The sequence below is a fragment of the Thunnus thynnus genome, chromosome 4 (genome assembly GCF_963924715.1).
Source record: "Thunnus thynnus chromosome 4, fThuThy2.1, whole genome shotgun sequence".
In the NCBI taxonomy this organism is placed as follows: domain Eukaryota; kingdom Metazoa; phylum Chordata; class Actinopteri; order Scombriformes; family Scombridae; genus Thunnus; species Thunnus thynnus.
The window spans coordinates 588,056-612,217 of record NC_089520.1 but is presented as its reverse complement, the minus strand read 5'-3'; the positions used below and the strand labels follow the sequence as shown (position 1 = coordinate 612,217).

At 39.7% G+C, this 24,162-nt stretch overlaps 1 protein-coding gene across 1 annotated transcript in view; it reads left to right on the top strand.

The window, feature by feature from the left end:
* The first annotated feature begins 15,710 nt into the window (after positions 1-15,710).
* Positions 15,711-24,162, top strand: part of LOC137180779 (NLR family CARD domain-containing protein 3-like) — a 12,917-nt gene continuing 4,465 nt past the window's right edge. Inside the window, exons 1-5 of the mRNA XM_067586028.1 lie at positions 15,711-15,718; positions 15,806-15,970; positions 20,096-20,174; positions 20,336-20,564; positions 20,732-22,529. Coding sequence (XP_067442129.1) covers positions 15,711-15,718; positions 15,806-15,970; positions 20,096-20,174; positions 20,336-20,564; positions 20,732-22,529 — 2,279 coding nt within the window. The remainder of the gene's footprint in view (positions 15,719-15,805; positions 15,971-20,095; positions 20,175-20,335; positions 20,565-20,731; positions 22,530-24,162) is intronic.

Sequence of the window (24,162 nt, the reverse complement as noted above, 5' to 3'; positions counted from 1 at the left end):
TGTTTTCAGACCCAGGCTGTTTTCAGACAGGGCAAGAAGGAGATAAACATCACTTCCTTTGTCCACTATTTTGCCTGCTGCTGGGGCTGTTTTGCTGAAATTTCATGGGGGGCGCTATTCAGCCAGTTTGTATCACTGATGGAATATTGTCATGTAGACGTGTTCAGGCCGGGACTCTTATCAAACATGTAAAGTTTGGTGCAGACTGGAGCATTTACAATAAAGTTATAGCAACTTCCTCTGTCATGGTGAAACATCAAATCTCAACGGTGTGAGGATGAGAATTTTCTGCAGGGTGAGACATGTCTGTCTCGCTCACACCTGTCTGTCTTGCTCACACCTGTGTCATCAAAATGATGCAAGTTTTGGGCCCATTCACTTGAATTTCAATTAGTAAATTGAAAACTCTTGATGAGTTTGTGTGTAAAACAAATTCATTTCCTAATTTTCATCAAGTCTATTTTTAGAAAAGCAAAGACTTTTAACCCACATGACCTGGTCAAAGTTTGATTGACATGTGTACTGTCAGGTGTGTAGAGACAATAAGTAACTGCAGCTGGACACAGAAAAATACTCATATATTTGAATGGAGAGTGTGAGTGAACCGCTAGGTGCTGGGCTCTAATAAAGGAAAAACTGCAGTACAGAGCTACAAATTTTAGTTTTGATTTTATTTTTCTACAGCACTTTATCACTTAACTGTCATCCTCACTCCATTTTTTCCCTTCCCCTCATAGGTCATCCCCACTACTGAATTATAAATATAAGACCTATAATTATTGTAAAATAAATGATAATAACACCAAACTTCATACAAAGTTTGTATATAATGTACTGTATGTATACAGACCTTTCTGCTGTATCCTACAAAAATGAGCTGCATTCAACTCCCACACCAGTGGCGACTGGTGACTAAAAAAATTGGGGAGGAGGAAAACCAACATGGAATCTTACAACAAACTACATCAAACTATATCATTGTCCCCCACCTGATGAAACAGGAGGGGTGGGGGGCAATTTTATATGCCAATTTTAGAATTTTAGAATACTCTTCTTGTGAAATCCCCTCATAAATCCCATTACTTTGGCCAAATCTTACATTAAAAATCACATTTTTTAGTAGGAAATTTTGTTGCGAATACATTGATACAGGTTTGAAAGTGGTCAGACTTATAGTTTAGATGTCAGAAGCCTCTGTTTGACACAAAGTTCATGCCTCCCCATTGCTTTACATTGTAAGGGTGATGTGGCACTGCAACTTTCGGGGCTTATAAAATCCAAACCATTCAAGTTATTACAAAGTTTTTAACAACTTTTTTCAGCACAGTTTCATAAGTCATGTATCCAAGTTTGAAATCGATACCATTAACGCTCTCGAAGGAGATGGCGTTTGTTCAGGGGCCAAAATTGAGGCAAAGCCTTATATTGACAGGCTAATTGAGGACTTCCTGTTGGATTTAGGTCAGGAGTGTCAGTGTATGACTTGTAGGTCTTGATGAGACAAATAATTGAATTTTGGTACGATCTCTCTACGACATTCCTACGGGCCGTGGTGGCCATTTTAATTACATAGGTGGTGCTAGAGAGCACATTTTGGCACTTTGGGGGATAATTTTTACATTTTATCAATTTTTTCACCAGATCTGATGTGCATGCCAAATTTGGTGAGTTTTCGAGCATGCTTACGGGGTCAAATTTAGGGTTGAAGTGGTGTTTTAATAAAGAAAGAATATTAAGAAAGAAACAAACACACGAAATACAATAGGTTCTTCGCCCTTTGGGCTCAGGCCCTAATTAAAACTTGCCTGAAGAAAACAAGAATGCTTTCAGTCCTATTTAGAACATGGAGTGGTAGTGTACTTGTGCCCTCTTGTGGCCAAAATGAGTATCACAACAACAAAAATCCTGACAATTTATTTTCTTCACCTGCCAAAACTTATAAAAATGATCCTGGCAAACTTTTGTTTACACTTGTTTCACAGATGAAAAAAAAAATTCTGGAACTTATAAAGATTATCCTTGTAAAACTTGTTTTTTCACCTGTTCTTAAGTCATAAACACAGGAGGAAAAAGAATTTAGATCAGACTTAGAAATTGTATCTCCAGAAACATTTCTTCTCAGTTGCCTTTCAGGGCTTCCATATTTCACAGAACTTTTCAGTTATCTTTTAGGTGTTGAAATTCAAAATTCGTAGTCCTTAAAACAGTCCTCCACAAACTTAGCATGATCATGATGGGTTTTTAAAAAAAGGATCAAATTAACGCAGCAAAAAGAGATAAATCTTTTTTATTCTACAAATTCTTCCTCCTTTCAAAACCTGGCACCCACATCACCCACAATGCAACTTGTAAGTCTTTAAACAACCCCTGTGTACCTCAGGGAGAACTGCAATAGAATGAGCTGCAGGTTCAAGAGTTTGTGATTTTACAATCATAAATGTCTAAAAGATGGTGAAAACTTGAGGTGAGCTGGTGAGAGAAACCCCATAGCCTGCCTAACCGGTCGGGAGACGGAGTGAGCCCTCACTGTTGCTGCTGCTCTGCTAAACATGCTAACAGACACACACAGATGGAGCACTAACTGTTGCTGCTGCTCAAAGTTAAAAAAAATAAACTCTGAGCTCTCCTCATGCCAGTAAACAGCGGTGTGACTTGTGGGCATTATTTGTCCTGAAGCTCTGGCTCTATTCCTGGCTCTCTCCCTCAGAGCTCCCGGCACTCAGCAGCTGATCTGTCCTTCTGCTCCGTCTGGTGCATTTATAAACATCTCACACACTCAGACTCAGCCCTACCACATCGCTCATAGTATATCTGGGCAATTTTCATGCTCTAACACACAACAATCAAGTATGTCAGGAAGACACTGTCAGCAAATTGCGTGTGTGTGTGGCTAAGTGTCCTTGGGCAAGATACTGAACCTCAAATTGTTATCGGTGGCGGTGCCATTGGTCTGTGATTAGACCCCTCCTAATAAGCAGGTTGGCACCTTGCATGGCAGCCTCTGCCATCAGTCTATGAATGGGGGAATGAATGTGTGTGTACGGGTTAATGTGGCATGTAGTGTAAAAGTGCATTTACAACGAGTTAGAGATCATGTTGGTACTAAATAACATGAGAATGTTCCTCTAAAAGGAGGAGACACTCCCTCCTACAGCAGAGACAAAGACACTGAGGAACCAGACCACACTGCAAACCCAGGATACAGAGGCTGAGTGAATATGGTGCTGAAGGTGTGGAGGTGGATCAGTGTGTCAGAGGAGACTCTGTAGAAGGACAGAATGCCATCAGGACAGTCCACATACACTGCTACTCTTTTGTAGACAGAGGAGGAGGAGATGACTGTTGCTCTGTTATTGTGACAGACAGAGTAACCACCATCAGAGCAGTCCAGACTCCAGGACTGATTATTCCCTCCAAACCAGCAGTCAGCTCTGCCTCCTTTCCTGCTGATTCCAGTGTAAGTCACTGATACAGAAACTCTTCCTCTCCACTCAACCTCCCAGTAACAGTGACCAGTTAAATCATTTCTATACAGCAGCTGTGGCCAGATGTCAAATCTGTCTGGATGATCAGGATATGACTGCTTCTCCTCACGTGTCACCATCCTGTTGTCGTCAGACAGTTTGAGTTTTGTGTTTATTGTGTTTGGATCCAGTGTGAGTTCACAGAAATCTGATGGAAAGAACGAGACACAATATATGTCACAGTTTGAAGTTTGCTTTGTTTTCATGAATCAAATGTACTGACTGTTTATCAATATGGACATCATGATAGCTCTCCAAAAGTGAAGCCAAAACATCTCGGGAAACTATTGGTAGCGCGGCTCCGTTAAGGAGCATGTTTGTGTAGCGAGTGGGAAAGAGCGAGGGGCAGAGAAGTGACGGTGGATGCTAGTGGGGCAGAGGAAAAGGTTAGTAGGAAGTTGTCAGTCTGGCAGTAAATGTACAGTACAGACTGCTGTGTGTCACTTAATGAATGCTAAAAAGTCACAGTTCAGTTGAGATCTGTGATCAGCTCTGACAGAGAAAATGTTTCCAGCTCTTCTTCTTCTATCACACATTGTCTTTCCATACCTGAGAGTGTCCAGTCTCCAGCGTGGATCCTCTAGTACAGCAGACAGCATCTTCTCTCCTGAGACTCCTGGATGATTGTAGCTCAGCTCCAGCTCTCTCAGATGGGAGGGGTTGGAGCTCAGAGCTGAGGCCAGAGAAGCAAAGCCTTCGTCTGTGATCAGACATCCTGACAGGCTGCAAACACACAAAACAACACACATGTCAGACAGTCAGAGTACTGCTGAGTTCAGTCAGATACAAGAACAAACTGTCTCCAAACTAACTAACTAACTAAAATAGTTCTACTATGAATTGAATCAGGAAGTTCAAGAAAGTTTAACATTTGGCCAGATGGGAAAAGTCACCAGCTGAGGGATGATTCAGCAGCATGTTTTTACCCTGTCACTGTGATCTAAATGTTAAAAAAATATTCAAATGAATTTATGAAATGTGAAGCTTTTGCCAAAAAGGGATAAAGACGTACTTTTATCAGAGTGCTATGTGTGCTTTTCAGCTTTGGTATACGGAAGTTAAACTACACAAAATCAAGGAGCTGCCTGCTATAAAATGTGACATCAAGGTAGTTCATCAAATTATCCACCAGACAGAGGACACAGTTCTGCTCTTTAACCTGTAACTGGTGCTCAAGGAACCCCCTGTGAACACTTGGCTATCAAGGTACAATGGTTTTTACACAAATTTAGAAGAAATCTGTTAAACATCTGTGGTATTAAATAATTCAACAACAGAAGCAAAAGTAAAATATAAGTAAAGTAAATAAATTTTAAAAATCTGCATATAAACTAGTTCTCTACTGCTGAAGTTGAGTAAAACTTAATCCTGACCCAAGTGTTCCCAGTGTACAGTGTGGACTCTTTAGTCCAGCAGACAGCAGCTCCACTCCTGAATCCTGCAGGTTGTTGTTACTCAGTTTCAGCTCGCTCAGATTAGAGGACTGGGAGGTGAGAACTGAGGACAAAGCCGCACAGCTTCTCTCTGAGAGGTTACAGTCAGTCAGTCTGAAGACACAATAACGAAGAAGACAAATAATCTTTGTGTTAAAATGTTGAGTCTGTTCTTTTGGTTATGCAGGATATATATTCTATTCTCAGCACTGCTTACATATATGAAACTGAATCAGAGACAGATAAACTGGAAAATTCAAACATTTTCAGTCCTGTGAAAAATAAAACCCTGGTGGAAAACTTTTCATATCAGAAGTTCAGAAATCCTGACATTAGAGTGGCTATTTAGTTTAAATAAATATCTCAAAGACAAACTGTAAGAATATCTTACCTGAGAGTTTCCAGTGTACAGTGTGGACTCTCCAGTGCAGCTGACAGTAGCTTCACTCCTGAATCCTGCAGGTTGTTGTTACTCAATTTCAGCTCTCTCAGATTAGAGGACTGGGAACTAAACACTGAGAACAGAGCTGCACAGCTTCTCTCTGAGAGATTACACAAACTCAGCCTGGAGCGGAAATAAAAACAAGAAAAAAATTGATTATTTTTCTGTCATGTTAAAAAGATAGCACAATATTGAAATAATGATGAATAAATCTGAGTATCTGAGTACTTACAGAGCTTTGTTGGAGGCTTTGACCACCGGCAGCAACCTGAGAAGACCCTCCTCTGAAGCAGAGTATTTCTTTAGGTCAAACACATCCAGATCTTTTTCTGATGACAGTAAGATGAAGATCAGAGCTGACCGCTGAGCAGGAGACAATTTATCTGAGGAGAATCTTCCTAATCTCAGGTACTGTTGGATCTCCTCCTCTAGAGAACAATCTTGCAGTTCATTCAGACAGTGGAACAAATTGATGCTTCTCTCAGCAGACAGATTCTTACGGATCTTCTTCTTGATGTACTGAACTGTTTTTGTGAATGGTGTGTGAGTTACTTCCTGTCTGATTGGTCTGCAGTGAAAGACCCAGGAGGAAGTGGAGGAACAAGTCCAAGTGTCCATTTGGACTCTGTAAGGTCTCATCTACTGCACTCCGGTGGAGATGTTTTAGTTGAGGTTTGTCTTTAAAGACTTCCCCTGACAGCAGACTGACTCCAGAACTGATGAATGTCAGATGGACATGAAGAGCAGCAAGAAACTCCTGAACACTCTGATGGATAAAGCAGAACACCTTGTCCTGGTACAGCCCTCTCTCCAGCTCTTAGAGATGCACCGATAAATTGGCCACCAATCAAAACCAACCGATCAGTCTTATATAATCCGATTTTTTGCCAGTCAAATTTAAACACATGCTGCATGATGGTTCATGTTGTGCACACAGCAGCACAGACCGTAATGTGACAGCCACACACACACACAACATGCACGTTTTAAGAGTTAAATAAGAAAGGTTTTCTTTCTTATTAAAGAAAGAAAATCGGAATCAGCCAAAAACAGTTGACAACTAAACTCGTTATGTTACTGTAAAAGCTTCATGAGTAAAAGCCAAGAAGAGCAATTTATCAATGTAATCCATGCAAAAGATGGACAGACTCCAAATGCCCAAAAATATTGCCGTAAAGAGTGTGATTTGAGTTACAATGAAATAATCACATAATATGAAATGATAGACATTTTTCTTTCGTCACACAATATATATTGTCATATCGCACAGTCCTACTGAGACGTGCGGGGGATGGACATCAAAACGCTTCTAAAACACTTTCTATACAGAGATGGCTGTGCACAGCCTGCCCCCACTACCACTACCCCATCCACCATCTGAAAGAACAGAACAACTCACCTCTTCTTTTTTCTCAACTCCTCCAAACTTGGGGTTGGCAATTTTCTTTTGAAAAATAATGGGGGCTCCATGGACTGATCACTCTTTGAGGACACACAGCTGGGTTCAGGTTCAGGTTCAGGTCCAGCAGAGTCTGGTTTGTGCTGCCTCCTTGTTCTTCAACACAACACACAGAGAACTTTAAGTGTGAATAATGATGGCGGAGAACAGTGATGGACAGTTAGAGATCCTCATCTCACCTCTGAGCTTTGGTCTGGCTGTCATGTTCCCCACACAGAGAGCTTTTAGAGGGAGGGACTCCCTCCTCTCTGTCCTCACACTGATCCATGCTGCTGAAGTCACACCCACATCAGTCACACACACTTTCTACCTTCATCTGAAGAAGAAACACAAATCATCCTTTACATCATTTCTCCTGTCAAATCCTAAATATCAGCTGCTCCTCCTGTGATTGGCTGTTATTTTCTGTTATGTATCAATGTGAATGCAGCCAGACAGCAGTGTGACGCAGAGAGAGCTGCCATCAGCTGCTGCACTTCTACCATCAGTCCACTAGATGGCGTCATGAAGCTGCAGCAAAGTGAAGAGCAGCACACATGCATACATTCACTGACTTGCATTGACTGAATTTAAGAGGAAGCTTCATTAATTAATTCATTAGCAGATAAGTCACAGTAAATGCCATCCAACATTATATGAAAAGTGTATGTACACCACCACCACCAATTATGACCTCAATGATAACAATAAAGTGGAATTACTGAAGTACTAAAAATGTAGAAGCTTCGTAAAAGTAGAATTTCTGGCAGAGCTGTTGTATTGGATTGCATTAGATTGTACAGGTGTTCCTAATAAAGTGCTCAGTACTTGTGGGTAGTTTAATTTATAACAGTGAGTGTTATTCTATAAGTGCAGTTTTATAATATAGATGGGCCTGTGCATTTGATTGATGTATCTGTTTTTATTGTTGTTGTTGTTGCTGTGATGTTATACTGAAGACACTGATGTCTGAGGCAATTTTCCCACTTAATCCCGCCCACCATCCACACTAATCCAGCGTTTTCGAACCCCTAAAACGGAGACTTGAAAACACTGCTGACTTCATTTCGGTATGACAACTCCGGGACTGTTAGTCTTTTAGTCTGGACAGGCGGCAAGTGAGACTTTTGAAAACAATGACATAACAGGCCCGGTTCTACAAGGGTGCAAAAGCATGCATTGCACCCTCAGTTGAAATTTGAATAATTAATGCCAAGTGCAGTGTGGTAGGTCTTAGACGCACAGACTGTGTGGGCATCTCTATGGAAACCTACTATTTTGGTTCATGTGTGTGCAGCACCATAACATACAAAAGGACTGGATGAAGGTAGATCAGTGGATGTGGTGATTATTAAATACTCTCTCACATCACTGCTCTCATAGCACATCACACACACATCACCACAAATCTGCAGCCACACACATATGGGGTAGTTTTTTCATCAGTTAGATACTATAATAGCAATAGAAATTTAAAAAAAAGAAATTGATTTGATGAAACCATTTATGATTATATCAGACCGATGCTATTTCAGCAATATTTACAACACTGCAACATGTTTCAAGGATGAAAGAGAGTTGGAAAAGAGGCCAATGAGCCCTGCTAGCCTGACATTTCCTTCATGAAATGCTGAATACTCTGTGTAGAGTGTGTGTGGTTATTCTGTAGCAGCCTGGTGTCGTTTTCAGGTGATTTAATGAAGGTAAACACAGTGAACGACTGTGTGTAACTGCGCTCTGGTGCGGCACTTCTCAGAGGATGCGGATTAATCAACATATCAGTCCTTCTGCCTTCAGATGCTGCAGAGTCACAATCACAATATCACAGAGTAGTACAACACAGGATCTACTTGAGTCTAGACTTATTAATAATCTGCACTGGTAAAATTTGGGGAGATTATTAATTGTTATTAATTGTTGTACTTGAGGATGGTTGGTAGTGTAAGTGGGACGGATTTGAATGGTATTCAACTGTATTTCTGACAAAAAATATTAATCAAATTTACCCCCTCAAGAGGCATAATCAAAAATACTTTTGTTAATGTAGTTAGCAAGTAAACATTCAACAATTTAAGTGTGGAAACAGTGAAAAAATATTTTAGAACCAAATGTAAATAACAGTAACACCAGTAACAATGCAGGAACTCACATAATATTTAACTTAGGTTTTTAAGTCTCTGTATTTCTATGACTAATATTGTTTAAAATTTGAATTAAAGCCTTGAATCTTTCTGTAATTAAACATCAAAATGAAGAGGTAATACCAGGAGATAAACCTTTATTATAACAAATTCCTGCATGGCCAACCAGATATACACAGGATAACTAGAGAAAGTCTAAGTCCTATCTTACATCTCAGATGCCACCCTTGAAGGCTGATAACGACTGTATGGGCATCAAGCCAATATTTATCACACCACAGTTGACTCCCACGGGCACCACATCCCTTTAGGGCACCGCACGCAGGAAAATGCACTGCACATACTCATCAAACTTCAGTGCAACGCAACCAGTATTATAAGGGCGTACACAGGCTGCATACAAACAGTCCCTTAAACAATCCCATTCCCCTGCTGTGGGCCATTGAGATCATCTTGTCCTGGGCATACGTAAGATTCACAGTGGGCCCACTGCTAGGCTTGGCTGTCAGCACCAAGTGCCGCTACCCAGATACTGAGTGCCTCCCCATCCTCATCAGGCACAGGTGTAGCCACTTATTCTAATTAGGGTCCACAGCAGCTCCCCTCCCTGACCACAGTCACCTTGTTACAGCACACCCAGATAACATTTTTAATATTACCACAATAACTGCCATATAAAGTTATCTGCTGGAAATTCTCAAACACCAGTCTTAACTAGTCCTGCTTTCTGGACCCAAATTCGGTTACAGGAATGATTAATGTAATCTCACACTCACACGCACGCCTCTCTCTGGTTGTTTCTGTTCACATTTAGTTTCAATTTCTCTGACAGTCGTGGCAAAGATAGATTTCCACATCCATGCACATTTATTTCCAAAAAAAAGAGCCTGAGTCAGAGTGGGAAAAGTGTCAACAACGTTTTATTCAGTGTCGTCCACTAATTCAGGATTAATATCAGACTTACATTTCCTTAATGATGATAAAGTGGAATCTGACTGTGTATCAGGCTGCAGCTACATTACATTTTAAATATATTTGTTCAGCTTTAATCTGACAGACAAAACACAGGAAGCAGCAACTGAAGATGAAAAATATAGTTAAAGATTTAAACCATATATATATCAAAGACACAGAGACGTGACTGTCACAGTCTGATCAGTAATAATGTGTTTGGTGATTTGCACTTGAAAAGATGTAAAGGATAAAATACAGTAGATAAATGTTCAGACGTCTATTTGTATCTTGGGTCAACAGCATTCAGTGATGCTGCTCACTCAGAAATATTAACATATAATCTCCAACATTATAGGAATGATGTTCCATCAGTGGACCAATCACATGAGTAAAAGAGATCATTATTCATTGATCCTACATGTCTGAAGCTTCATACCAATTACACAGTAATGTGCAATGAGATTACACATTATGTGCAATAAACATTTCAACGCAGGAGTTGCTCTAACAAACTGACAGCTGTCTTGTGCACAGAGTCACAGTGTTATAACAGAAGGACATCCAGAGGTTTTATTCTGAGCTTGTCCTCAAACTAATCCATTTTGATTTCATGTTTAAACTTTTTTGAGGACCATTAAATAATTTTCTTGCATTATAATTTGATGGCTTCCACTCTTTTTCTGTCATGTAGTGTGAAAAAAGGTATTTATTATTTTTTTTAAAAAGAAATGAATAGTCACAATAACATGAATGAGAAATAATCTTTTTCATTTTGAGTATTTGATTGGTTAATTATGTATATTTTTGACATTTTACAACCGTCCCTGTACACTGGGACAGTTGTAACAGTGGAGTGACTGTATTTAAATCAATTTTGCAACCTGTACATATTTCATAAAACCACTTAAATACATTGTTTCACTAGTTGACACATTGCAGTTTATAATATAGCAAATGGACTGTTCCAGTTCCAATGGTTTTTGATTTATTGGGAAAATCGCAAAAAATGTTACAACTGTCCCTGCTCTCCGCTAATATTTGAATATGAGATCAAAGGAAGAAGAACTTGTGGAATAAAGAGGATTAAAGAGGTTATCTCTTTTTCTGCTGCATTAATTTGATCCTTTTTAAAACTGCCCATCATGAGCCAAACAGTGCTAAGTCTGGAGTTTTAAGGATTTTATGAATTTTGAATATCAACACCTAAAAGATAACTGAAAATGTCTGTGAAAAGACAATGAACATCAGTAAAATTGGCTCTGTGTGTCTTAGTGTATTAGTATTTAGTATTTTGAAGGTTTATTTTCAGATAACTGAGAAGTTCTAACAAAGGAGACTTCCAGTCTCTGTGTCTAAATGGTTTGAGGTGGTAGATGACTCTTTAGATGTTTCAATGCTGAGAGACACAATTAATTTTAAAAGCCAATTTCCAGAGAAAAAGCTGAAGCTGGTCTCTCTGTCCCAGTGGTTCAAGATGACTGTCCATGTCAACAAGTTTAGAAAAATCAATATCACGACTGATCTTTGCATTTATAGCAGTTGAATTACATGTAATGTAATCTGTATTCATTGACTGACAGCATGCAGTATCTTTTCATCACCAGAGAGTGCCAAAGCTTTATCAACGAAGAATAATACTCCACAGTATCATTACAGTATAACTGTAATGATTATTAATCAATAATTATTCCTGGAAAGGATCATCAGCTCATTGAAAAGTGTTTCCAGTTATGATATCAAAGACAAACCAGCTGTAAGTGAGTCACATGTGATAATATTAAAGCTAAACATGTGTTGAGGCTCCTCGTCTCCTCCTCTTTCCCCCTCTGCTTCTCTTCTGTTTTCCTTTTTTTCAACTCTGAGCACTTCACAGTTGTGACCAAATATTCAACATTTCCTGAAAAGCAACAGAAGTGAATTTTTAAACAATTAACAGATTAAATCCATTTCATGAACTTTAACCTGAAATTTAATATTGAACAAAATATTTGAACATTTTGACAGAATCATTAAATCACCTTTTTAAATACATGGTGGTACATTTTATTCATCCCGTTGGAACAATTTGTGTTCATGGCTGTGCTCTAAAAATATAAATAAATATATTTCAGCTGTATAATATAGTATGACGGTTTTTGGAATATTTATGCAAAAAGATGAATATCTTGTGAAGAATATAATTTTGCTAATAAATTATTTTTTACATAGATAAGTTCCTGTGTTTGAAGCATTTAAAAAGTTGATGATGAACCTTCTCTATAATCTTATTAGTCTACAGTTTATCATAAAATATGCTTACACTTTGCAAGATTTCATTTGAAATAGTATTTTTATTTTTATTTATTTAATTAAATTCTGTTGTTGTAATGAGTTTTTAATCATAGCAGTCATGTGACTTAGTTTTATTGTAGGTAATAATTGTTCTCTGATGCTGGGTTGAAGTTTTGGATTAAGTTTTTAGTTTGTCCTTGTATTTTAGTATTAACTATAATGGGAAACAGCTGGACTTCATTGGAGTAAATGTTGATTTGTTGCTTTACACCTCCTGATATCGACTTCTTTCCCCCTGATAGATCACTGAGAAGTCTTTCTTTCCTCTGCTGAGTTTGTGCTGTCAACATTATTCCCTTAATGTTAAAATAATTAACACTGAATCTGTGAAATATGTGGTGTGATGCACCAGGACACATAGTGTACCTGTAATGCATTTACCTGAACACAACCTGAGCTGTAAAATCAGTCATTTCTGAGACACTTCACTGTGAGGAGATCATCATGACGGAGACTCTTAATCAGGCCACAAAATGTGACAGGTGACACACAGCAGCTCTCTCTCTCTTACTGGTTATTATGCTCTGACTTCGTATAGCAGACTGTAAATAGAGGAACTGATTCCTGAGCGCCTCCATCAAATCTACATTTTATTCTTTGCAGTCTGAATTCACATATTCAACATAAACAAAGGTTGATGTTTGTTGTCAGTGATCAGGAGGTTTATTTGTACTGAGGTTTTTACAGCATGTTAGAGTCGGAGCAGGAAGGCGGCTGTAGATCACATATGTGTTATTAAAAACAGCTGATTAAAGCAGCTGATCTTTGAGCTTTGAGCTGCAGGTTCCAACTGGTTTATGGTTTTATTGGTGTCCGGATTTAGTTTTTCAGTGTGACAGCAGCCTGCCGACACAGAGGACTGATGAAGCTCTCAGATGAATAAAGCTCTTTTTCTAAACAGACCTAGTCCAGACAGCAGAGATCTGCAGAGAGACCACGTTCATGGGAAGAAGTTGAGTAAGTGGAACTTTGTTTGGTTTGAATTTTCTTCTCTGATGTTTCCTCTTCATCACAAACAAGCTGCTCTTTGTTGGTGTGTTGACTTGTAGAACAGAGGAAGACTCTCATCATTTCATCACTGATTTCTTGTCTTTGTTTGATTTGAATTCTCTTCATTACAATCTCTAATGTTTTTTCCATGATCTAAGTCCAATCAACATCACACAAAGTTCATCCAATAGCAAATACTCAACTCAATACTTTTCTCTCAGACTGAAGAATAATAATGAACCTGTCTCTCTGTCTTTATCAGGTGCTGCAGGTTACCAACATGGAAAGGTATTACACTCAACACTTCAAATTACAGTTGATACTGTTTCACCCTCACTGTTCAGTCTGACTCTGTGTTTCAGTTAAACATTGAATAATAACAAAACTATAAAAGTAGATTCCTGATACAGAAACCTGACTTCAGTTTGGACTTTGATACTCGAGTTGTTTTATGAAGGATTAACTCATAATTCATGTTTATTGAGGCATTTGTTGGTCAAAGTGCTTTGATAGAGTGGTAATCTTTTTTTAATCATTTTATAACTCAGTGAAATCAAGGACTATGGTTACTATGATGCACACAGTATAGGCAGTGTTTTACATTAACCAGTGAGCTGCCCCTAGTGGTCAGTGAGATGTACAGCTGGCCTCAGTGTTCCTTTTGGTCTACAATAATCCTGTAGGATGGAGCACAGTTCATGTTAATGTGTGACAGAGTTTCTTCATCAGTCAGGCAGAGTGAGGAGAGCAGAAATCCATCAGCGTGAAGAGGATCAAACTTTATTCAACTTTACTGTGCTGATCCGTTTCTTGTTGATAGTTCCTAGTTTCTCCAACAGTTACTGAGGCTGAAGAGTAAACAGTGAATTTTCTCCCTGCTGGTCTTCCTCTCTGTCTACCAGGATCCATCCGAGACCAGACTCCTCTGAACCTGAGTATGAACCTAAACCTGAGCCTGAACCTGAATCTGAACCTGGATCTGAACCCAGCTGTGTGTCTATGAAGAGTGACTGGTCAAAGGGTCGCTTTGATGATTTTAAAGGACAACAACCCTCTGCTGCAATTAAGTAAGCTGTAAATGAATGTAAAAGGACAGCCGCCCAGTATAACTGCACTTCTACTACTGCTACTCTATTTAACAACTCTATGAAGAAAACTGGTCAAACTAATCCACCATTTTCTGTCTGAAACATGAAATGATTGTATCACCTTTTATATGCACAAGCTACGGTATGTGTATGTATGAACATGGACAAATAATGACTGATAGATGTGATTCTGCTGATTGTTTCTTGTTGTGATAGCTTGTTGGTTGAAAAGTTTCCAGCAGCAGATTCCAGACTTCTCTGTACCCAGCTGTGTGTCCCTGAGGACCAATCCATCTATTGCATTACATATACATTTCGTCATTTGGCAGATGCTTTTATCCAAAGTGACTTACAAGGGAGGAAAGACAATCAAACATTAGAGGACAGTGACTCAGAAAGAGCCATGGTACAAATTCTGAAGTAGCTGACCAGATACAAGTGAAATGAGAAAGAGTGTTAGATAAAAGTTTTTTTGTTTGTTTTTTTACATAATTAAAGTAAGAAATGACTGGGAATAGATGGGTACATTAAGAAATACCATAAACAACAAGAAAGTAATACAACAATCAACAAAAAGTGCTAAAAGGGTGAAGGGGCTCAAGTGTTGAGGTGTTTACAGAAGAGCTGAGTTTCAGTCGTTAGTCGAACGCACTTTATGGAGACGAGTAACTCATCCACCATCAAGGAAGCACAAACCAGAAGAGTCTGGATCCTGATTTCGTACCAGGCCCCGATGGTACTACCAGACGTAATAGTGGGTGATGGTGGTGTACTGGAGTGCTATATATGTATAAGTGTTTCTAACATTTTTTCCATGCCATTAACATGAGGAGAGCTGAATATTAGGAACACTTTTCAATATACTGCACTCCAGTACACCACCACCACCCACTATGACCTCAGTAACAAACATAAAGTAGAATTATCAATGTCAACAAAAACTGAAAATGTAGAAGCTTTGCAAAAGTAGAATTTATGACAGAGCTGTTGTATTTGATTGCATTAGATTGTTCCTAATAAAGTGGCCTCTGAGCATATTTGCAGTGAAACATTGACTCATAATAAAACTATAAAAGTAGAATCTTCAGATGAGAGTCTGGTATAAATGTAGTATTTCACTCTGATACCGGACTTTGATACTCAAGTTGTTTTATGAAGGATTATAATTCATGTTTATTGAGGCATCTGTTGACCAGAGTGTTTTGAATTATTTTTTAATCATTTTATAACTCAGTGAAATCAATGACTACGGTAACCATGGATACACACAATATTGGCAGTGTTTTACATTAATGGTTTGGTAACCAATGAGCTCTCCCTAGTGGTCAGTTAGATGTACAGCTGGCTTCAGTGCTCCTGTTGGTCTACAATGATCCTGTAGGATGGAGCACAGTTCATGTTAATGAACTGTTACTGAAGCTGAATAGTTAACAGTGAATTTTCTCTCTGCTGGTCTTCTTCCAGAATCCATCAGAGACCAGACTCCTCTGGACCTGAGCGTCAACCTGAATCTGAACGTGAACCTGGACGTGAACCTGGATCTGAACCCAGCTGTGTGTCTATGAAGAGTGACTGGTCAAAGGGTCGCTTCGATGATTTTAAAGGACAACAACCTTCTGCTGCAATCAGGTAAGCTGTAAATGAATGTAAAAGGACAGCTGCCCAGTATAACCGCACTTCTACTACTGATATTCAACAACTCTATGAAGAAAACTGGTCAAACTAATCCACCATTTTCTGTCTGAAACGAAAAATTATTGTGTCACCTGTTAAATGTTAAGTGCACAAAAATACGTAAATGGTAACATGTATGGACAGATATGATTGCAGTGACAGTATTCTATTAATACGGTAATACGTAACTGGTGGAATAGTTGTGAAGTGTAAGGAATTTCCCAAAAGTATTTTCCCCGCTGAAAGTTTTCCTTTAAATGTGCAATGTGTAAGATTTGGCCAGAATTTTTGTTTCAAACATTCAAAAATTAACTAAATGTATCAACAAAATGTGAAGGGGGGACTGTGCTTTCGGCTCTCTGGTGCTATGGTGCCCCCTTTTTTGTTTGAACTATGTGGCCAATTCTTACACGTTGCACCTTTAGTGATGGATGGACTGAGTTAATATTGTGCTTTTATCCAAAGTGTTTTACATTTTGCTTCTGATTCACGCATCCAAACACACAATCACACACTAATGACAGCGAGCTATAATGCAAGGTGCTTCATGACCATTTGGAGCAATTTGGGGTTCAGTGTCTTGCTTAAAGACACTTCAACATGTGGACAGGAGGGGATTGAACCGCCAACCCTGCAATTAGTGGACAACCTGCCACAATGATCTCCTCAGTGTTCATCAATACAGAAACACATCAGTCTCCAAGATAATGTAACTACCGTATTTTCTCTAATAGTTGCCGGGGTCTTTATTTACCTCAACTGCAGAGGGCACCAGGCCTTATATTAGAGAGAGGCCTTTATTTCTAATCCCCTCCATTTGATAAGTATATTTGCTCATATTTTAATATGTTAAATTGTTAAATTTTTGTTACTGCATTATGCATTATGCTATTAATCAAATAAAAAGCCTTAATTTCCCGACTTTTATCGTGAAACATTACACAAACATTTCAATATAACTTGTGTGAAGTATGACTGGTCAAGTACTGGGGGGGAAATATGGCCAGTGTCACATAAAAACTAAACAAATCTGAGGTAACGTTACGCTGGATATAAACATTAATAGCCAGTTAACAGCACAGTCAAATATCAAATATCAAATATCAATCAGCTGTCTCTCCAGCTCCAAGCTAACTTTCTTCCTCCCACCTCCAGCTAGCCGTGCTCTCCTCTTGTCAGTTAACAGCAGCTCACGCTACTGTTTTTTCCAGTATCTGATTCTTTTCGGGTCAGTGTCAAAAGGTCTTGCAGCTTTCGCTCTTTAATTTTCCTCTGCATATTGTAAAACTCTCTTTGAATTTGATGTCAAACTTCCGTCTGGTGGGTGCCATGTTCACTCTCTACAGTGTTGTAGAATTGGTGTTATGGAAAATCTAGTCACTGACACTTGTACAGGTCCTATATGGTACTTCAAATATAGCTACCGCCATCTTGTGGCACTTGCACATTCCTACAAACCACAGTCACATTATAACAGGCACCAAGAGGAGCGGGGCGGACATTTTCTTTCATTTGATAACGTTAAAAGGAAAAGTTAGGCTTTGCTGTCGGTTTCCCAACTCATTTTAAAAAAAGACGAGAGAAAAAGAGGGAGAGGGGGCTAGAGAGTGAATGAAGAGATGGAGCTGGTAAGAAAGCAGTGAATCAGATCAATAAAAAAATATCTAATTGTTTCACAGCGGTTACTTTCTAGAGCACAAATAAACACACCACACCCCTGCACACCACCGTACAACCCTGCAGCGGTGCGCAACACCTGATTTGGTCTGAATACGGTCTCAATCCATCCTTGTTTTTTCCCTCCCTGGCCTGTATTTGGGGCCGGTCTTTATTTGTTCGTGTCGACCACACCCCCGGCCACACCCCCGGTTTTTAATTGACCAGCCACTATTAGAGAAAATACAGTATACTATATGTTTATGTTCTGACCATCAGTTTGAATTATTTCAACTTTGTTCCTCCGTTTGGTAAATGGCTCTCAATACTACAATACCCATGAGCCTCAGTTTTCATTGCCATGAAGAATGTTATATGGGCTTTAAACTTGTTAGATAGCTGGTTAGTCAGATTGGGATGGCTGTGAAATTTGTAGGCCTACACAGCACCATGGCAGGCTGACCTTGTCCAGGTGTGGCAGTTCTCCTTCCCAGGTTCTCCAGGCCTCCAAATGTCACTTCGCAATAGTGGATCATCACAGTCTCTGTTTCGTCCACAGCAGCTGCACTAGAACTTTGTAATGAAAAGAATGAGGAAACCTGATGGATCAATCATATTGGCTTGCCAACAGTTGGTTAATGTCCCTCACTGTAGGTAGTAAAGACTCCATTGTACATAACTGTGTCTGACTGGAGAATCCATCTCAGCCCCAGGGCCAGTTCTTGAGGGTCTGTCTGGTAAGGTTGAGTATAGCTCATTACTTTCTGGTCCAATCCCTCTTAGAAGGTGACTAATCACATTGGGGTCATTACTCACCTACTGCTTCAGATCAGATCCTCTTTCTTTCAGGAGCTTGTTTAATCATTACAGCACTCTTTCAACTCTTAGCATCCTTGGGAGAAGCAAAACTCTGTAGATAGTTGTCCATGTAAAAGTGCTTCTTCATTGTTTCTCGCAGATCTTCCCCTGGTTGACTGTGGTCAAATGTGTAGAGTGGTGAGCTGGTTGTTCCAAAATGAAGAACTTGTCATTCATACATAATTGGCTGGACATCTTGCTGCATGTTGCTCCATAGGAACCATTAAAGAGGTTTGTCCTCTGGCAGCAATTCGTTCTGATGGAACACATCTTTGACATCTCTGCTGCTAACTGTAGTATGCACCCTAAAGTGCAGCAGTACATCAAGCAGGATGCTCACAGTGAGGGTCCAGGCAGCAGAAACTGCCTAAACTTCTAAGTTTAGCCATGATAGGAGGGGGAGCAGTTGAATACAACTCTCTGCCCAAAATCAGTCACCCTGTTATGAAGAATAAACCAAGACTCTTTGTATTGTTTTTATACATCTTGGGTTTGCTTTGTAGCATGACTGCTCCAGTGCAGCTCCGTCAGTATTGTAGGGCTCTGCCTCTGCTGGATTACAAAAACATAATCTCTCTTAGATTTGGCCATCATGGCTTCTGTTGGAGCATTTGGTATGGGTGTGTTCCTTGCTCAAAGGAAAGGTGGTGTATACCATTACATGCCGGCCATATTGACCTGTACTGTTTTGCGTATCTGGGAGGTTAATGGCCTCCTAATCCCTTCTTGACCTGGGGATCATGTAATTTCTCTACTTCCCTTTAGATGCTCACACACTTTACACGGGAACCCAAATATATTCCAAACTGATCCAGAACATGAAAGTGAACTAATTTAAACTGTTCGATATTTTATCAGGTTTCTTCAAAATGCCATCTTTAGCTTTTGCCTGCCTTTAGCAGGAGCACCCAACAGAATGTGAAGCTCTGTGATTGGATGTTCATTAGTGGAATTTACCTTGGGAGATGTAGTTAACTTTAACTTAACTACATAAAATGAACTTACATTAAATTACATTACATTCATAAACTTAACTCTGTAACATTAACTTTTCTCCCTCTGATTTTATATTCAGTTTTTCATCTTTTATACTGATGTTTCAATCAGGAGAGTTTGGTAATGACACAAGCCTTGAAGTGTTCCAACTATCAGTCACCTTGCGATATTTATGAGAACATAAACCAGACTTTTACTGGAAGAATCCTAAACTGGCTGCAAGAACTCTTCCCACTCCAGAGTAGGGATGCTTTAAGATAGCCAGTGTTCCTATAAATATCCATTAGTCCATACTACCCTGAACTCAGCTGTTCTTTCCTGAAGAATGAGTGGTCAATGGGTACTTCGACCTGATTATTAAACCAGATGGACTTGTTCTGACACTTCTTCATGAGATATGTTAGTCAGTCATCTCTTCTGACAGAGTGTCTTATCACAGCTTACATTAGTGTTTACAACTGGTTTTCACTGAAATAAATAATGAGAGAAAGCAAACACTGTAACAAGCCCAAAACTGTGTACAGTCTATAGTGCAAAAATAATCTTATGTTCCTCATGATTCCTCCACAGAGTGGACCAGGAGAGCTCAGAGGTTCCCAGTGGTCAGTCTGCCCAGCAACATCACACAAACCTGGACTCCGTATTTATGGTCTGTACATGTACAACAACTACTTTTACACCTATTCTGTTCACAATCATCTCCATGCTGCACTTTGTAGACCAGTGGATTGTCAGTCTGTCCAACATGGATCTGATGTTTGCTTCATGATTTTAGTTTGATTGTGTCATTCATATAGTATTCTGTTCCAGCGGCTGGAGGAGAACATTGTCAGTTTTGTGAAGAACGAGCTGAAGAAGATGCAGAGGGATCTGAGTTCAGATTACCCAGAATGCTTAGAGAGTCAGAGGGAGGATGAGGAGGTGTTGAATGATGGGGAGGAAGAGCAGAGGAGGAGCAACAGAGAGGCATTTCTGAAGATCACACTGCACTTCCTGAGGAGAATGAAGCAGAAGCGGCTGGCTGATCGTCTGCAGAGCAGTAAGAGGATTTCTATAAAGATTTAACATGCTGGATAAATGAGACATTTACTGATGTCTCAAGAGATGGTGGAAAAGATATTCATATGTGCATTCCTTAGGTGAATTAAACTGCCAGATTTTCTTTATGAATAAATAAATGATCTTATTTCTTGTGTATTCATTCAGGAAGTCCTGCAGTTTGTCAGTCTAAACTCAAGTCTAACCTGAAGAAGAGGTTCCAGTGCATGTTTGAGGGGATTGCTAAAGCAGGAAACCCAACCCTTCTGAATCAGATCTACACAGAGCTCTACATCACAGAGGGAGGGACTGCAGAGGTCAATAATGAACATGAGTTCAGACAGATTGAAACAGCATCCAGGAAACCAGACAGACCAGAAAGAACAATCAGACATGAAGACATCTTTAAAGCCTCACCTGGAAGAGATGAACCAATCAGAACAGTGATGACAAAGGGAGTGGCTGGCATTGGGAAAACGGTCTTAACACAGAAGTTCACTCTGGACTGGGCTGAAGACAAAGCCAACCACGACATACACTTCACATTTCCATTCACTTTCAGGGAGCTGAATGTGCTGAAAGAGAAAAAGTACAGCTTGGTGGAACTTGTTCATCACTTCTTTACTGAAACCAAAGAAGCAGGAATCTGCAGGTTTGAAGAGCTCCAGGTTGTGTTCATCTTTGACGGTTTGGATGAGTGTCGACTTCCTCTTGACTTCCACAACAATGAGATCCTGACTGATGTTACAGAGTCCACCTCAGTGGATGTGCTGCTGACAAACCTCATCAGGGGGAAACTGCTTCCCTCTGCACGCCTCTGGATAACCACACGACCTGCAGCAGCCAATCAGATCCCTCCTGAGTGTGTTGACATGGTGACAGAGGTCAGAGGGTTCACTGACCCACAGAAGAAGGAGTACTTCAGGAAGAGATTCAGAGATGAGAAGCAGGCCAGCACAATCATCTCCCACATCAAGACATCACAAAGCCTCCACATCATGTGCCACATGCCAGTCTTCTGCTGGATCACTGCTACAGTTCTGGAGAATGTGTTGAAAAGCAGAGATGAAGGAGAGTTGCCCAAAACCCTGACTAAGATGTACATCCACTTCCTGGTGGTTCAGTCCAAACTGAAGAACATCAAGTATGATGGAGGAGCTGAGACTGATCCACACTGGACTCCAGAGAGCAGGACGATGATTGAGTCTCTGGGAAAACTGGCTTTTGAGCAGCTGCAGAAAGGCAACCTGATCTTCTATGAATCAGACCTTACAGAGTGTGGCATCGATATCAGAGCAGCCTCAGTGTACTCAGGAGTGTTCACACAGGTCTTTAAAGAGGAGAGAGGGCTGTACCAGGACAAGGTGTTCTGCTTCATCCATCTGAGTGTTCAGGAGTTTCTGGCTGCTCTTCATGTTCATCTGACATTCATCAACTCTGGAGTCAATCTGCTGGCAGAAGAACAAACAACATCTCAGAAGTCTGAAACTAAACAAGAATCTGCAATGGCACATCTCCACCAGAGTGCTGTGGACGAGGCCCTGAAGAGTCCAAATGGACACCTGGACTTGTTCCTCCGCTTCCTCCTGGGTCTTTCACTGCAGACCAATCAGACTCTCCTACGAGGTCTGCTGACACAGAAAGGAAGTAGCTCACAGACCAATCAGGAAACAGTCAAGTGCATCAAGAAGAAGCTCAGTGAGAATCTGTCTGCAGAGAGAAGCATCAATCTGTTCCACTGTCTAAATGAACTGCATGATCATTCTCTAGTGGAGGAGATCCAACAGTCCCTGAGTTCAGGAAGTCTCTCCACAGATAAACTGTCTCCTGCTCAGTGGTCAGCTTTGGTCTTCATCTTACTGTCATCAGAAAAAGATCTGGACGTGTTTGACCTGAAGAAATACTCTGCTTCAGAGGAGGCTCTTCTGAGGTTGCTGCCAGTGGTCAAAGCCTCCAACAAAGCTCTGTAAGTACACAGATAGTTGGATTTATTTATCATTATTTAAATACTCTGCTGTCTTTTCAACAGGACAGAAAAATAAACTAGAATGTGCATTTCCTGGAGAAAATGCATGTGAAAGCTAAGCTACTGCTCCAGCAGCAAGTTTTAAAAATCTTTTAGCGTCACTTACAAGTGAAATTTTTATCAAATGCTACAGAACTATTCAGCATCCCCATCCATACAACTTTGCTGAATTTGGTAACCATAAGATATTACATTAAAGATACATGATAGTTAATTTGTAGTATGGTGGTGTTTTACTAATGGCCACAAGGTGGGGTTATTGGTGCTATGCTTCAAAATTTTATGTACATTCTCATGGAGAACTTGTGCACCAAGTTTCATTTTATTAAAGACAACAGAATTGTAGGTGGAATCAAAACTGCGATCTAATGTTTGTAAGACAGTTATGCTATACTGAGCCAACATGTCACATAGTAAGCAAGATCAGATTTTCATATTTAAACTTTTAATTGCAAAGAAAATGAGGGTCATAGCTCTGACATTCTTATAATAATAATAAAGGGGAGCTGAAGTTGCACAGCAAGATGGTACACAATAAACAAAGAAAGCAAAAACATTTCTTGAAAATTGTGTATATGTGTTTGTGCATGCCAGTATGTTATGTTTTTGTATGTATTGTTTGCTTGTGTTTGTGAGAACATTTTCAGTCATACAAATGATGTCACAATGTTGGATGTTCATATTAAATGTGTCTAAAGTGTCAATTAATGAGGTAAGTACGGTGACTGACAAGGTCAAACACGCTGCAGGTTAATAAAACACATGCAAATAGACAAAACAAAATCCAATTAAGAAAACCTCCTCATCAATTTGACAACACATGCAACAACATTTAGAAAAGGTGCTGCAAATAGCACAACAGAACACATTAACAAAATGCTAGAAATACCACAACACAACAAAAGTGTTTCCAGAGGACGCTTCAGAGTGATGAACACATCAATAACTCATAAGCAAAACAGTGTTAAAATAGAAACAAGGCCTCTAAGGTAGACAATGAGCTACAACCTTAATTTCACCAAAACAATCTGTCCTCTGAGCTGGACAAATAACATTATTTTCTATGTACAGCCAACTGTGAGGCGAGTGCACAGGGACTGTCTACAAAGTGCAACACCGAAAAGACATACTTTAAACAATATTCAATAACTTCACTCTTATACAGTGTAGTGTTCCTAAAATCACTTCACACATTAATGGTCTGCTGTTGGTTATACTACAACACATAGTTTGGGGAAAAGGGTTAGGAGTTATTGAATATTGTTAATATTGAATATAGTTAATATAATATGGCCTCTGCTGACTAACTCTGTCCTCACCATATCAGACAGGGCTGGCAGGATCTATAGGTGCTGCCTTGATGGACTCACATACTTCAGGATATGTTCCAATTGATAGTGTCTGCAGGAGTCATTATCACTGATATTGGTCAGTGAAATTTCAGCACAATGCCTTACATTGTAGGTTGGAGCAGTTATCCAGATAGATAGCTTCTGACTACCATTCAGTCTCATATCCTTCAATCTGTAATGTTATCTGAGTCCATTAGCTATCAAAGCATCATTGTCTAGCA